This window comes from Olea europaea, chromosome 16, assembly GCF_002742605.1.
Source record: "Olea europaea var. sylvestris chromosome 16, O_europaea_v1, whole genome shotgun sequence".
Classification (NCBI taxonomy): Eukaryota; Viridiplantae; Streptophyta; class Magnoliopsida; order Lamiales; family Oleaceae; genus Olea; species Olea europaea.
In genome coordinates, this window is record NC_036252.1 from 18,172,999 (window position 1) to 18,190,517 (window position 17,519).

Genomic DNA, 17,519 nt, shown 5'->3' on the forward strand with positions numbered 1-17,519 from the left:
CGAAAGGCTTTGTCGTTGATTTATCTTCATGTATCCAACAATATTCTGTAGGATGTCTTGAAGGAAAAAACTGCTGCTGCTTTGTGGTTGAAACTGGAGCAGTTGTGTATGACCAAGAGTCTTACTAGCAAACTGGTTGTAAAGCAGAAATTGTATTCCTATCGCTTGGCGGAAGGAGGGTCGTTGGAAGACTATATTGCTGTATTCAATGAGATTGTCGTAGATTTGGAGATGTTGGAAGTTAACTGTGATGAATAGGATCCTGCCTTGATCCTGTTATGTTTGCTGCCTGGTTCTTATGCGTCGTTTCGGGACACCATTCTGTACAGTCAGTATACGTTGACTATAGACGATGTCTATCATGCTTTGCCTTCAAAAGAGAAGTTAAAGTATCTGTTGGAGCTACATCGAGGGATGAGGAACCTCTTATATCTCATGGTGGTCGACGGAGAGGCAAATTTAGGGATAACAACAATGTGTATTGCTTCTACTGCAGACGATGAAGACACTTGAAAAAGGATTGTGACAAGTTGCAGGCTAAAGGTGATTTAGCTACAAATCATAGGGGACAATCATGGAATTCGGACAAGACTAATATTACCGAGAATTTTTCTTGACTGTGGTTTCTGACGTGGAATCTAAGCCTGACGAGGAGTGAATTCTTGGTGCGGCATGTTCGCACCATATGTGTTTCGATAGGAATTTGTTTTAGACATATAAGGCTGTTTAGCAAAGTGGAGTTGTAATGGGAAACAACGAGTCTTGCCGTATTACTGGAATCGGTCTAGTCAGATTGCGGTGCAGGATGGGACGATCAAAACACTTGGCCAGGTTCGACATGTTCCAGATCTGAAGATGAATCTCATTTCGCTAAAGTACCCTGGATGCAAAAGGGTACAAATTCTCTGGTGGATGTGGAGTTTTGAAGGTTCAAAGAGGTGTCTGAGTTGTACTGGAGGGATGGAAGAGATCCTAGTTGTACATATTGCGGGAAAGCGCATAACCAGTTTTGAGACATCGGGACAAGTTCAATACCGTGGTGGATATTCAATTTGGTACAGTACCTTTTGTGTTGGACTTTGGGTCGGTTCAGAACACTATTAAGGGGAGCGTTGGTGATTTCGCTTTGCCACCAAATTTAGCAGTTGCACTATGTTCAAATGTCAGGGGTGGACTCATGGAGCGTAGGTACAGTAGTGTTATTGATGTCTATGATACTTTTGAGATTGTTGAAGTTGACAGTTCTGACAAGGGACCTTCTGATCAAGCACTTGGTTTGGTTTCTGCTACAGGGTGTGCTTCGACACTGTTTGGTCAACAGTAATTTCTTGGTGAAATTTTGGGAACTCGAGATTTGGGTTCAGATGTAGTGTGTGGATGCCTTGTAGAGAAAAATGGTTTGGTGATGAAGAGTTTGGTTACTGTGTTGAGGAGATTGGTAATTTCATTTTGCTGTAGACGAATTTGAAATCTGAGAGTTTTGTTCGTTGCACCAGAATTTCGAGTCAAAATGGAGATTGATGGGTTTGTGACTCTCAATTAGGAAAAGGAATCTTGTTGATTGCGTGATTTGCTTGGACTTGGAAAGGAATAAATTTGAATCCAAGTCAAATTAGGAAATGTAATTCTTCCTCGGCTGATTTTTTTTTCCTTACACAATTTTTTGACCTAATTTTGATAGATTTCCTTACCTTTTAGGACTCCTTTAGGTTTATGAACAAGGCCTATAAATTAGAGACCCCTATATTAGTTTTGTATAAGCCAATATTGCTGTGACATTGTATTATCTCCATATTGTCAATTAATTATACATCTTGTCTCTGCGTTTAACTCTCTTTTTCTTCTTTACTTTAAACCTTGATATATATTATTATATTGTTGCAATCTATATTAACTTCATATCGCATCATTAACTTCATTCTCTACAATCCGTCGATCCCAATAGAACAATAGCATTAATTATTGGCTACACGAAATCACTTTAAAGTAAAAATGGAGTTGGATCCATGTTGACAAGAATGACATCGATTACAAGGTGAAAACTAAATCCTTCTGCTATGTTAGAAATTTGAGCCAATTGTAATGAATATTAAAGATGAGACAATGAGCAAGATGAAATTAACATGAGATTTACGTGGAAACTTAACTAGGGAAAAAAACACGTACAAGGGAGGAGAATTTACTAATAATCAAATCATTGAAAATTACAAAGGATCTCTCTAGACCAATAGCTAATCGGACAATTGGTCAATCTCTATATGTGTTAATACATCATTTATATTTATAATCAAAGAAATGAATCCTTAACGTATTAGGAGAATTAATACAAACAAGAATCTAACACAAGGTGAAGTTATAATATTACATTTGGTAAAACCAATAATGGAGTGTTTGAGTTGAAATAAGAATCCAAAAACTATCAAATACATCTTTGACTTTTTCATGACATACTAACAACTCCCAATAAAATTCAAATCACATCCAAAATCTAAAAAATGCGCCATTGTTGAATTTTAGTGAATACTTCACCTTTGTCCATGATTTTACTCGTATTTTCATGTAAATTTTGTGCTCTCTTGGTTGTTTAATTTTTATATTACCATATTATTTCCTTTCCTCTATTTAATTAACAAGTGATATAAAAACTCTATACATACTAATATATGGGTTTATGAAGAAATATGGAATGTAAGAATACTGAACTAGATGACATAATCATATTTTCAAGCCGTGGTCGCATTCAATCTTTCATTCCAATGTGTAAAGGCTTGTTTAACATGATTTAAAAAGAAAATTTGTCAAGGATAACTCTGACTAAGTGGCTGTTAAGTTTTTGATAAAAGCTTTAGGAGACGAGTACATGAAATGTTTTATTAAGATTGAAATTTTGCCATTTCAAAAGTAGATAAAATTTTATTAAAAAATAAGCACAAACGCTTATTATGTACCTGATGTTAATATACTATCTCAAGATATTCTGGGTCTACCATTCAATTAAATTGGATAATGTAAATTTTTTGAATAATTATATTTTGATAAATTTTTACCTTGTGTAAATTGTACATCCACCTACATAAAGATGCATGCTTTTTACTAAAAATATCTAGATTTTAATTAGCTATTTCGATTACTTATATTCAATAAAGTTTAACCCTACCAATATAGTTTTTACACAAAGTAAAGATGAGCAGTTCTACCAACGACTCGTGCAACAAACGATTTTTCAGTAGTAATAATATTTTTACAGTTATGCTCCATTCTTTTATACAATATTACAGGTGAAGATTGGCGAATGCATTCTCCTTAAATGCTAGATTATGAGAAAATATAAGCATCTACGCTCTCCACAAATTTACTAAAATGGGGTATTTTATTAATAAATTAACTTTTCACGAATACAATATTTCTCGGCACACTTGACATCAATTTATTGTCCTAAGCACAGTAATAAAAGTCAATCAATAAGCAACTTATAGTATGAGAATCGAGAATAAAGTCAAGAATTTTTTCCAATAATTCTTACTTCCCATTCTTGGTCCATCTTGAGTTTAGGGGTGGAATACTTTGCTCATTTCTGAAGAAATTAGATGGATCGACCTTGGTTTTCACTTGAACGAGCCTATTGAAATTATTCTTAAAATATTTGAGTCCCCAAATGCTTGCTTGTGCATAGCTAGTATTGTCCTTGTCATTAACCCCTATATCAAGATCTCTGTAATTGATGTATGCAGCCCTCGGAAATTTTGAAACATAAGGAGTCAAGTAACTGTAAAGTCTTCGAATCCAATTCATATACCTATCCGATGCCTCTTCGTCATCCCAATTCACAATGTAAAAGATTTTGTACAAATTACCAGCTCTGTGTGGAAAGGGAGTGGCAGATTCTGAGACTTCATCCATTCTTCCGCCATATGGAATCAACACCATATCAGCTTCCCCGGAATCCTCTTCCAAAAATCGTTTCCAAATGCCTTCAAGCCCATTCTTAGAAACTGGTTTCTGAACATAGTCTGATTTAGCTTTAAAGTGTCGTACATTTGCCTGAGTTCTATTCAACAAAACATCAAGTGGTCCTATGGGAAGCTCGTAGATGTATAAGGCTGATTCTATCCAGCTCATTTCCGTGCAATCTTCTCTTTGCAAACCCAACTCAGGGAAGCTTTGCTGCATCAGTGGAAGCAACCTGTCGACACCACCAAGAAACAATGATTGAAATGAAGCTTGAACAGTTTGTTTGCCATCTTGGCTTGAATTGACCCTTCTAATATAGACTCTAACAGCCAAGTCTTCGTCGAATTTGTGTGCGATGTATTGCCATCGGTGAACAATATTTGTTGCATTCTGTTCTAAAGTCCTGGCAATTGTGAATACAGTGACTTTTTCAGGAACCTCCACCAATTGTAGTTTCCAAGCGAGAATGATTCCAAAACTAGCACCTCCGCCTCCTCTTATAGCCCAGAAGAGATCTTCACCCATAGAATTTCTGTCGAGAATTCTTCCATTCACGTCAATGATGCGTGCATCAATTACCTGATCAGCAGCTAGCCCATACTTTCTAATCAAAGTTCCATACCCTCCTCCACTGATATGTCCTCCAGTGCCAACGGTTGGGCAAACACCACCAGGAAACCCTAAGGTTCGACTTTTCTCCGCAATTCTATAATAAAGTTCGCCGAGTGTTGCACCAGCCTGAACCCATGCATTTTTCTGCTCAACATTAATATTTATTTCCCGTAGGTTGACAAGATCAACAATGACAAATGGGACTTCTGATGTGTAAGAAAGACCTTCATAGTCATGGCCGCCACTTCGAACCCGTATTTGCATTCCATTTTCTTTGGCGCAATAAATGACAGGTTGAATCTGAGATTCATGCACAGGGGTAACAATGACTAATGGTTTTGGTGTTGTTTCTGAACCGAAACGAAGGTTTTGTATGGAGAAATCGAGGATGGATGAATATGAACTATTTTTTGCTGTATAAACAATATTGGAGATTGAGTTGTGATTGTTCGATTGAAGGGACATACATTGAAGAAAATTATCGTGTCCATGAGAAGAAACTGTCCATGAACACAAAAAGAGGACATCAAAAGCAAATAGAACCAAACAAATACTTGGAATCTTCATCTCTTGTTAAGGCTGAATAATTTGTGAGTTGCAGAGCATAAAACATGGTCTATTTATAGTATCAGGAAGAGAATGCTAATTTTGAACCCGCGTATCTATGAATATCAGGTTTGAATTCCTGCGAAGACTTGACATATTAGTCTATATTTACAACTAAAATTTATTTATATTTTAATAGCAACAAAGTCTACGTGCAATTTTTAAGCCTAAACAACTAAAGATCTGTATGAAAAGTGTCGGAATATACAGAAAATAACTAAAGATCGATGACAAGACATATCAATTAATTACTGTATAGTTTAATTCAAGAAGCTTACGATGAACTTATTTACTATTTAAATGATGTGTCATATCTTGATACTAAGCACATCATTTCCATATATAAATATTCCCTTAATTAATATATTTCCCTTATTTTTTTAGATTTATTTGGTTTGTTGAATTTTCTTTAATGGTGAAATTATAATATTCCAAATTGTCTAGAATTTAATGTTATGTATATGTGTTAACTTCTTTTAAAAATATCTTCTTGTTCACACTTAAAATGTTAATTCTTCTTGAATTCATGCAGCCTCCTGTATAAACAAAGATTGTGAAAGGATGAAATTGAATTAACCATTTAATATTTTCTTCTGGAACAAGCTAAAGGAAAATATGTTTCTTTGACCAGACTTGTTCGCAGCATATTTATTTCTTTTTTTTTCTTTTTTTCTTTTTTTTTTCCCTCTCCAAAAATCAAAACTTTGACAACGTTCGTGAAATTGACTAACACTTTCTAATGTAGCCCCTATTAGACAGATTGAAATTCAAATTTTAATGTAAATCAAAGTCAACAAGTAACCCTTGTTTGATATTCATTTTATTTAAAAACAATGTTTTGAATAGTAATTTTTAAAAGAATTTGTAGTTAAAAAATAGGAAAAGGTTTAGGATTTACGTATAGAATATTTTATTGTGTGAATATGTGATTGAAAATGGGTATATAGATGAAAGAGTTTTCAAATAATTGTTGCTAAATAAGATATTAATTTTAACTACATATTTTATGGAGTTTATAACTTTTCGACCGCATATTCCATGTCAAAATCTACTAAAATTTTTCTTTTGCTCCTTAACAAAGAAGCTTAATATGGATAAGCGAGATCGTTTGAAATATTTAAAAAGGAGTGAAAGGAAATGGGGTGAAAATTTGGAAAATGTGAAAAATGAAATTAATAAATGTTTCGGTGGCGGTAATTTTGATTAAGCAATAATAATAATAATAATAATAATAATAATAATAATAATAATAATAATAATAATAATAATAATAATAATAAGGGAATACTCATTTGCATATTTATTTGATTAAATTAATTAGGAAATTACTAAATGGAGACGGATACCCCGTTCGAACGTCTTTACTAAGTTATTAGAGGTGGTAGAGCTTGCTTCTATGAATTCAAGTTTGATGATTGCACATCTGAAGATTTAAGTAATGCAACCAAACATCATCAATTTTATTTATTTGTTTATTTATTTTTGCCTTCATCTAGCATTCCTTTGATCTACAAATTAGATGCATGACACGATTTTATTAGTTTTGGCATCACTTCATTTTCAGAATTATAAACTATAATTCTATCCATTAAAAGCAAATACTTTGAAAAAAGAAAAATAAACACTCAAGGACACGTCAAATTTATAGAGATTTGTCTCAATATGAGACTACGTTTTCTCCTATCACTACAACAATTTATTACGATGAAAAAAGATTTACAAGAGAAAATCGTATTCGTATCATCTATAGCCATATTTCTCTCCTTTTTTATGTTAATAATAAAGTTTAAGGATGGCTCCAATCCTTGGCCAACTTCATGAAGTGACAATAATTATGATCGACAATAACTCCACATCTTAACACTTTATACGTTTCTTTTTGTTGGAAATTTTTTTGTCAAAATAGTTATGCAACAAAACCCATCTTGTTCAAGTCAAAAAATATTGTTTCGTCTTCTGACTGTTATCTCGTTTTATATATAAAATTTAAGTAAAGAAAAAAGAAAAATCTCTTGTTATCATTGATATATGCCAATTCTTCTAGATTATAGTTAAGTTCACCTTTTTACTATCATCTCTTGTCAAAATCTCTTGTTAGCATTTATTTACATATTCTTCCAACTGTCCTCTATGTTTCGTATTCACAATATTCCTTTGATGTCGTTGGTTCTTTAAGAAAACGGGACTACGTATGTTCATCTCCCAGGTTCTTCTGCCAATTGGCAATCATATTTCCCTAAAATTTTGAAGTAAGAAAACAGCAAAAGCTTTTGTAATATTTACAAAAGCTATAGCTTCGTTCGTATTCAGTGATTTCTACTCAAACGATGGTACTGAAATTATTTATGGGCTTAGCTAGAAAGATATTCAAGTAGATGTAATAGTATCTCGCTAAAATCACGTTAGTCTTTATTATTCTCATCATCATCACCACAATAATGATACACTATTGTGGAAAACAAATTAATATAAATATTATAAATTATTTATGATTAACCGATGGAGTTACCATACTTGCAATATCCAATTCCTTTGTAATCTTGCATTGTACAGTTTTAATAATTTGTAAACATTTCCTTTTTATCTTAATCGAATTTCAATTTCATTCGATACATACTTACTGTACAGATACAATCTTATAACAAAGCTTCCAATATATCCATACATTAAAAACGATAAACATTATTTATACAAATATGTTTGATTTGGAGTAAATATTCAAAAAACTGAAAATGGAGTATCTTTTTAGTTTTTGAAAGAAAAGGTAGTATCCAACCTAAAGGTAAAGTTTCCCCAATAATCTTGAAAAACAAATATTTCTCATTGTACTGTTCAACTATTTTTTATTTTTTTATTTTTTTTTTCAATACGCAAAAATACTGGTTTTACATATTACTCTTTAGACTATGCTTTGTATCGTAGTTTATTATAGCATGTAACAGTCTGTTGGAATTTTAGGGTAACATAAAGATTAAAATGTGTGAATTGGAAAAGTCTTCAATAAGTGCGTATGGATGCGACTCTCCAAGTGTAAAATGTGCATAATAAAGAATTAGACCTTTTAATAAGGTGCAATCTAGACCACCGGGGCGCAAGGGTCCTGGTACTATCCAGGAAAATGATGAGGAAAATGATGAAGCCTATACTGCTTTAGCCATGCTCAAAATATTCAATGAAGTTTAGGGAAAGATTTGGCCAAGAAAGACCCGCCCCAGTCTTTGCTTACATTTTATCTATTGGCCAAGTCTTATGCTGTTTCTATCTTGCTATTTGTACCAGAAGACGAAAACAAAGAATCCTAGAGTTCCGAGAAATCTTAAAATGGTGTGATCTAATGGTTGGAATTAATTTTGCCAAAAGATCAGCTGTTAGAAAGTGACACGTGAAAATATATATAAATAAGATTCTCCTAATTCCATTTTCTTCACTCCAAATCAATTTCATATAATTGATTTCTAATCCATTCTCTCTCCAGATCTTGTTCGAAATAATTTCCAAATTATTTTTGAGCTCCGTATTTAATATTTAGTATTCAATATCTTCCATTACAAAAGAGTGCAATCAAAGATTGATGTGTCCAACAAAAATAATATTGTGCTATATTAATATTAGAATAAGCGTTGTATCTTGAGAGATGGACGCCCATATGATGCTATTAGCATCAGTGTCGGGGCTAAATCCGTCTTAAATGGTGACCATTCATTGTAATTCATTAAAATGGTGGCTGTTCATTTTTAGCATACCAAATGTCAAACGGATACTTCCATACAAGATAAATAGATATATTATTTAATTACTTGAAAAATTGTACAAGAGGATTTCAGTGGCTTTCCAAGAATAAAGAAATGGCTTGGTGATAGAATTCTAAATGTTTCAGTTTATTTCGTGGACCAGCAGTTCTTAATTGACATTTAATTTGGTTGAAAGTTTGAACATGAAAGTGTGTCTTTTTTTCTTTGTGTCCATTATATTTTATGTTTTGATAATGTCAATTGAAAAATCTGTAATATTAAGAGTATATTTATACTTTCATGATTTTGATTGGATTCGAATTCGACAAGAAATGTTCTAGTGTGTAGGCCAGCAATCACGCTTACGTACATAAGAATTGGCTCATATATACTAGAGGGCGACAATGTTTAATTTTAAACGAGTGCTCACCCAGGAAACTGCTTGCTGCATAGTTACCCAATTGTTGGGTTCTGGCGAATTTTGGGCCGTCGATGGTGCCCAAAGTATGGCTCCTACAATCCAATGGGATGGTGAATATAAAATGAAATTCATTTGCAAAGAATAGGAATTATGTGCTGCAGAGAATATGTTCTTCTTTGCATGAAATTTGTTTGTTATAGGAGATTTTAAACTGATACAATCCCATATACCATCTCTTACGGGTTGTGGAATCAAACAAATTGTGGTGTATGGACCATCGAAACATGCTTTCATGGTTTTGGTGATGTATGTGGTATGAAAGTCTCACCAAAACTGCATAAATAACAAAAAAGACATGATATGGGAAAAAAAAAAATTTTGATAAGTTACACAACGTATAAGAAAAACGAAATCTTTGAGCACAAATCTAATAAATGTTATCATCTTTAACCACAAGTTGCTATATTTTAAATCGAAGAAAAAAAAAAACATAATACAACTTATAAAAGGAAAAAGGCAATATAAAGCACATTGATTGATCAAACAATCAAAATAAGATATGACGAGTTTACGTATGTGTTGATTAATACAAAAAAAAAAAAAAAAATTTAACCTACATTTGTATAAATCTTCTAATATTAGCTATTCTAATGAAAAACATTGTGAGTGTGAGATATGGCACCTTCTTGTCAACATTAATCCTTATGTCCTAGCTTTTCGAGTCTCAATATCAATATGCCTCAACTTCTGCGCATTACTTACTAATCATGCATGAAATTCATAAAATTTTCTAGCCCTCTCATAACAACTATTTAACTTGATTTTCTTCATAATTTGGTTCTCTTTTTGTTCATCATTTTACTTGTGATTTGAGGACGAACAACAACAACAATAATAATATGTGGCGAAGTACGAAAATGCTAAGTGCTCACGGGAAACATCGCAAAAGCGGGGCACTACCACTTCAGGATAAGGGTCATTGGGATATAGCCCCTAATTTCTGCAGGCAAAGAAAAATCCTCCTTCCAATCATGTTGTTATATCTCACAAGTCTACGGATCATAATAAGTAATAAAGTAAACTTATGAGTCCGGATATTGTTCCCATTATGACTACTATCCAACAATTAATTCAATTATTTCCAAGTTTAATTTGATCGAAAACAAATAAAGTGGTTATTTTTTCTTTTTGTAATTTTATATTTTATATATACTAAAACAAATAAAAGTGATTGTTTAATATGATAATTTAAGTGTTAGGATTCATGATTTTGTCATAGTTATCTCCTTAATCTCAATTATCAAGTTTTATACAATTGATTATGTTTACCCGATCAAATTCTTGTAATCTATTCAATTTACCCACTCAAGTTCTCATTTAATATGTTTAAATAATTCAATTCATATCTCTATGTGAATCAATCTTGCTTAACCGCACTAATGTTTCTTCACGTGACATTTGCAATAACTAGCATAAGTATCTTTACATTTTATATTAATTACTGACATTTATTATGTGGTCTAAACAAATAATCCACATCTCTACATAATTGTTGTTCACGAAATCAATGAATAAATGGCCAATTAATCCAAGTATTAAGAATAGAAGTAAAAACAATTCACAAAATCAATTTGAGATTTAAAACTTTTTAATTAAAAACAAAGTTCAAAACTGGGTTACAATCATTCATCTTAACTAAATACTTAATTACACATCACGGGAGAAAAAAAAATCCAAGAATGAATTAAAGTACATCAACGATATTAAGGAAAAACGAGAAAAAATGAAGATCTTGCACAAAGAATCGGTATCTTCTTGTGAAATCCTTCTAACCCTAACTTCTTAATTGATTTCTTAATTTTTCCTCATTTTGGCTTGAAAAATACATGTACAATGATCCCTAAGCCTTGGCTTGAATATATGTGTATAATGAAACTCCACATGCCTTCTTTAATTGTTGAAATAAAGTAAGTATTTATAGAAAAGATTTATGCAAAATCTTTGCTCAATTTGATTTCCACCAAAGAGCTTGAATTGATTTATACTAAAGAGTTCAAATTAATTTTTACAAAAGAGTTTAAGAAATAAATTCTTTTTTCAATTAAACTTCTTTTCTCATGTAACTTAATTACTCCATCTCTTTTATTTTGCAATCAAGTCCTCTTCATTCCAAAATCATAATAGTTAACCCAAGACAAATTTTGAAATTTGCAAATCAGTCCTCAAACTTTTCAAATGTCGAAGTTAACTCCCGATATTTATGAATTTTTAACATATGCACCATTAATATTTTTAATTGATCTCTTGCAGTCCGATTAATCTTCAATTGCTTCAAATTATCTTCAATTAAGCTCCTAATAGCATATTTTCATATAATTTGTATCCAAGTTGGGATTGTCCTACACTTTACATAATTTACATAAATTAAGTATCTAATAGCTCAAATATATAATTAAATAAGAGTAGAAGTCCGAATAAGTTCATAAAATGCACTTATCACATGTACTTTGTTGGAAGTAGTGATGAGTTTGGTCATCTTTTGAAGGACCAAAGAGTAAACTAGTAATACCTTTTGAGGGTGCATGCTACTCCCCACTTTCACCTGATTGTAAATAGATAAGAAAACATTTGGAGAAAGTTCTTCCGTCATACCCACAATATTCCACAATAAAAATAAACAAGCCATGTGGCCTCATCTGTTCGGGATAAGTTGCATAGGAGCAATGTTGGAGGAGAAAAGGATAATACAAAAACAAAGGATGAAAGATAAGTCTAAAGCCCATATCCATCGAACACCTATGAATAGCAATACAGTAGTGGGATGATAGTATGCAGATTGAGACTGCCCATGACCGATCAACTCTATAAAATTAGGGACACTAAAGTACTCTTGAATGTCACCTAGATCTTTTTTGATAATGTTCAAAAATATCTCAAGTCTGTCTTAATTCTAAATGTGGGTTTCACATTCGATTGTAAAATTTACGGGTTACATGTATGACTAATAATGATACTTGTAATTGGGCCAAATTTATTAAGTGATTAATTGGGCCTTTTACATCTTTCGGGTTGTAATTAATATGATATGATAATTTTAAGTATGTGAATCGAAAATAAACCCTAATTAGATTTCTAGTCGTAATATGACGGCTCAATTATTTCCTATATAAAGGTTAGGTCCACTCTCCTCTCCATATTGATTTATTTGCTTGTCCCATTGACAGCTAATACTTTGTGAGGAACAAGGAGGTGAAGATCTGGCTATTATCACAACTATTATTCATATTAACAATTGCTTGCACAGGTATGAATTCGAATCATTAATTTATAATTATGCAATTCTTGATTCTTAGCATTATTACAATTAAATTCAATAATCGGTATCAGAACCTTCATGCTAAGATCAAATCCTTCATAAAAATAATATTCTATCCCGATTGCTTTAACCTTCTGTCAAACGCTTTACACATTAAAAAAAATCGGATTTTTTTTGGGGGGGGAGGGGGGGGGGGGGGCGCGGGGCGGGGGGGGGGGGGGTTTCAAATTTTCACGTTGTGTTCTATGCCTATATGTATTATGTATTAATATATTCATTGTAAACATATGAAAAGAAACCAAACCAAAGCCATAAATGAATCAAGTTTTCTCTCTCCTCTCTAATTCTCAAATGTCTAAACAAAATGAATTAATTCAGAAGCAGTTCTGCGCTACTCCTCTGCCGCGATGTAGCGGTGCTTTTGCTTGCCAATTGATTTGGGGTTTTGACACCATCAAAATTTGTTGTCGGTTTTTCATCTTTTTTCCCCCTTTGATGAATTAATTGGGATGAGAATTGATGTTGTTGAAGGAAGAAATCTATTGAACTCAGTATAGAAGAAAAGGCACCGACAGCCATTGTTATATGTTTGCGGTTTTATTTTATTTTTATTACTATAAAATTGAGAATTAATGTTAAATCTTTATGATATATCGGGCGGCCGCTGGGAGAGATTCGGCCGGTTGGTGGTTACGTCGACCGGCTCCAAAATGGGTGGTAGTTTTGTTATTTTTATTTTGGGTTTAATTTCGGTCTGCTGTGATAACTTCGGGACGGGAGCCTCTCTCGTAATTTATGAGACGAAAGCCCCTACCTGCAATTAAACACATGGCATATTGTAATTTTCGTGCAATTTTGAATATTGAAGGACCTAGTTTTAATTTTAATATGGGATTAAGATGTAATTTTCAAAAAGGTGATTAAATTTGAAATTTGAAATTGGATTTCAAAAGCTTTGACCCTATATTTCAATTTCAACCCAATTAAAATTTTATTTAATAATTGACCCGATCGAAATATATTAAATAATAAAAATTTAACTGACGACTTTTGTATTTATTTATTTATTATTATTATTTTTAAAATGTTTATATATTTAAATGTTGTTATCATTTGTGCACTTAAATTTTATTTAAATATATATTGAAATTTCGTTGCCAATTTATCTCTCAATCATATATAAATTTTTGCCTTTGATTGATTGATGATTATGGTTATGTGATTGAATTTTTCATGGGCTTTGATACGATTCTTATTTTCCCACAAAGAGAAATATTTTGAAATAAAAATGGGTGGTAGCTGCCAAAGTGGCACACTCATTGTTATTTATTCGATTTTCTCTACAAAAAAAATATATATTTTTGTGCAACAATTTTGATTTTTTGCTTATAATATCTTGCTCAAAGGCTCTTCCACCTAAGAAGAATCAATTGTTACGAATAATAAATTTTTTGAAAAAAATATATGAGTTGATAGCTCAGTGAGTGAAGAAATTCGAAAATATTTATACTTTTTCAATTTTACATTTTTATCAAAATCGAGTTCATATAATTGAATAACTCGCATGATAACATCATATAATTATAGCAAAAAGTGAGACATTATCATAATACTCTAAATATCATCTCATAATCATAATATTCATCAACTGATATCTATACCATTATCTCATCGCATCACATAGGATCCACCAAAAATATATCCTCTGACTGAAATCTGTAATCCGCCCTTCGGGCTAAGAACTTTCACCACGGGCCTTTGGCCCCCTCCATGAACGAAAGCCAGTTTCAAGGATTTCTCATAATCAATTCGAATACGGCAAAGGCACATCTGTGAGCTATATGTACACGATCAAGACCAATATTCGGTCAAGACCTCTCCGTATAGGATAGGACACGGCCAAGGCCCATCTGTGAATTAGAAAAATATATAATCATGTGTACTTTTTTGATCGATCTCAATATTACATGTCTCACATACCATACAAATCTTAATATCACATGTCTTATATTCCAAGTTACAAACGTGCCATAAGTAATTTTTGAGATTCCACATGTATCATAATAAAAGAGATTTCCACAATAATCATATAATTGAACATATAATTGCATATACGTTGATAATATAGTTAATTTATAAAGGGAATGCATGGATTTGACAAGTATTTTTGACAAATAATTGTGACATTTAATTTAAGTAAATCCAACGGTTAGTAACTCATGAATTTCAAGTGGTTATAACTAACTCTCTCATGATTCTAGTGAAATACATAATGACCATTAGATTTATTTAAATTAAAGGACACGATTATTTGTCAAAAATATTTTTCAAATCCATGTATTGGAGGAACGCTCACCATTTAAAAATACTTTAAAAATATTTATAATTTTCCACTCATAGAACTATATACATCAAAATCAACTTAGTTGGTAAACTGCCCCGATATCTGTATCGCCTCCTGAAATATGATATAATTTTTAGATCAATAATTAACTATTTCAAGTAATTTCAATTATTAAATAGGTAATGTCCAAATTTAATCATTTAAAATTTAAGCGATTTCTAAAGTCTCTTTAATAACTAAAACTGGTTTTTTCTTTCATTTAACTCAATTTCATAGCTTATTATACTTAATCCCTTCAATAAAATAGAATTTAATCTAACAACTATAAAATTAAACATAACTTGACCATGAGTAACTTTTTACTTACCTTTCAAAATTGAGGAATTCGAGCTTAATAGTAAAATAACTTATTTCTAACATGTTGGCGAAAATTTTCTATTTTTTTCTTCTTTCCTCTTTTCTCTTTCGCTCTACTTCATTTTCTTTGTAGTCTGTGTTTTGTGTGTGTAAATGTAAATGGATTTGCTTTGAGTTTGGTAATGGTTTTGGATTGAATTGGATTCCACTGCCTGCCACTTTTGCTTTATCTCTCTCTTTTTTGTTTTTTGTTTTTTATGGCTTGACATCTTTGACCATTTTTTTTTTTTTTTTTGGCTTGCTTTAAATTAAGACATTACAGCATCATTAGAGGGTTGAAAAACAGTTTTACAATTATCCAATCATGAAATTTCACGTGTACATTATAGACACCCTTATGAATACCATAATGTACATGTAGAATTATTCATATTATATAAACAAGAAATTAGGGACTTACCTTGCTATTTAGAGCTATTGTTCCACTAAATCAAACCATCTCCCATTGGAATAAATGTAGATGTACATTCTTGTTGACATTATAGATGTCATTCCTCTCTACATGTCAAAATTTGGCTAGTCATGATGTGAACTGATTATAAAAATCAACAGTTATGATGGATGCGATGTTAAAGGATGTCAAACTTAACATAAAATTAATGTATATGTAGCATGTTCTTCTCATTGATCCGCATTTCTCACTTCGCCAAAACAGAAAGCTAACACAGGGAACACAAGAAACTGAGAAGAAAGAGAGGATAAGAAAAGAGGGGGGAAATGGAAAGATAGAAAGAAGAGAAAAAGGAGGAAAAAGAAGTAGGTTCGGCTTTTGAAGCTCGAGAATTTTTTGTTCTTTCATTTTTGTATTTTCTTCAAGGGAGGAGAAATAAATTATTAAGGATGATTTGTGTTAGGTTTTAATTTGTGGCTTAAATTTGAAGGCAAGAAATATAATTTTTAGAAAACTCTAGCATTTCGTGTAATTAGTAAAAACAGATGTGTTGATGGGATGCTCACATGGAAGAATGAATTTATGGACTAGAATAGAAATTAAATTGGTTCAAATATGGCTACTAGTTCTTTCTAGAATGAAAAAAGCACTAACTACTTTAATGCTTAAAATGAACGTGTCTCTGTAGTGTATAACCAATTACGGTAACTTTACTTGCGTGCACTAATGTGAATGTGTTTCAATACTGTATAAATAAAATATAGTCTTTCGTAGCTCTGTACTCGTATGACAAGAATTTCATAATTCTAAAATTTTAGAAGTAGGGGTTATGCGGTTATGATTATCTTGCCATGTATTTCGATATTATCGAAACATGTGTATGGTTATTCAGGGGTATTTTTGTAGTGTGACTTTTAAATATATTTTAGCTTATTCTATTTATATAATAAAGATTCCAGCTTATAAAATTATGATATTAACAGTTTCACACAGGCTTTTATTGACATTAAAATTAGTTAGATGTTAGATCTTTTATACTTTACAGCTGCTTTACTAGAATCAACTAAAAACAATTTTTTAATTTATATATTTCATCCTAAAAGCAAGTATCAGATTTTAGAATTGCTTAAAGTTGTAATAAAATAAATCAAAATTTTTAGTAAATATGTATAAATGAAATCCACTCAGCAGTCTACAAGCTTATGTATTTTGTCTCCATTTTTCTCATCACATAATAGCTGTGTTGAACAACATCTGGAGCATGTCGATCCAGTGAGTAGAGCCACATATCATCATCAGTTATAAATTTATGTAGTCTTTATTTGTTGCTGGGCACAGGTTTATAATGATCAGTAAACAATTTTGAGTTATATGTATTAGTCTAACATATATTTGGTGCATTAGGGAACTTGTGCTTGTAAAGGACATTAATAACGTTTTGCCTGAACTTTATTTCTGATTAGTACCTGTTGTGTTCTCTCGTTTTATATCATGTTAGGAGATTGGGTTCGATTCTTGACAATAGTGCAAGGGAACCCAATCCATTCCAACGGAGAATTAGCGGAGAAATTGGTGAACTCCATGCCCCAGTTCATTGCACAAACATGTTTTTGCAATTGTTAACTGTTTTTCCGAGATTTGCTTGCTGATTAGTTGCAGTGAGTTTAGGTGAATCACTTATAGTATTTTATTAAATCTTGTCATTTTTATTTGGTTTTTGGGGATGAACT

At 31.9% G+C, this 17,519-nt stretch overlaps 1 protein-coding gene across 1 annotated transcript; it reads right to left on the reverse strand.

The window, feature by feature from the left end:
- Nucleotides 1-3,351: 3,351 nt before the first annotated feature.
- LOC111412357 (berberine bridge enzyme-like 8) lies at nucleotides 3,352-5,159 on the reverse strand. Its single transcript, XM_023043252.1, has one exon. It carries the CDS (start codon nucleotides 5,128-5,130, stop codon nucleotides 3,520-3,522), a length of 1,611 nt encoding a protein of 536 aa, XP_022899020.1. The 5' UTR covers nucleotides 5,131-5,159; the 3' UTR covers nucleotides 3,352-3,519.
- Between the last annotated feature and the right edge of the window lie 12,360 nt (nucleotides 5,160-17,519).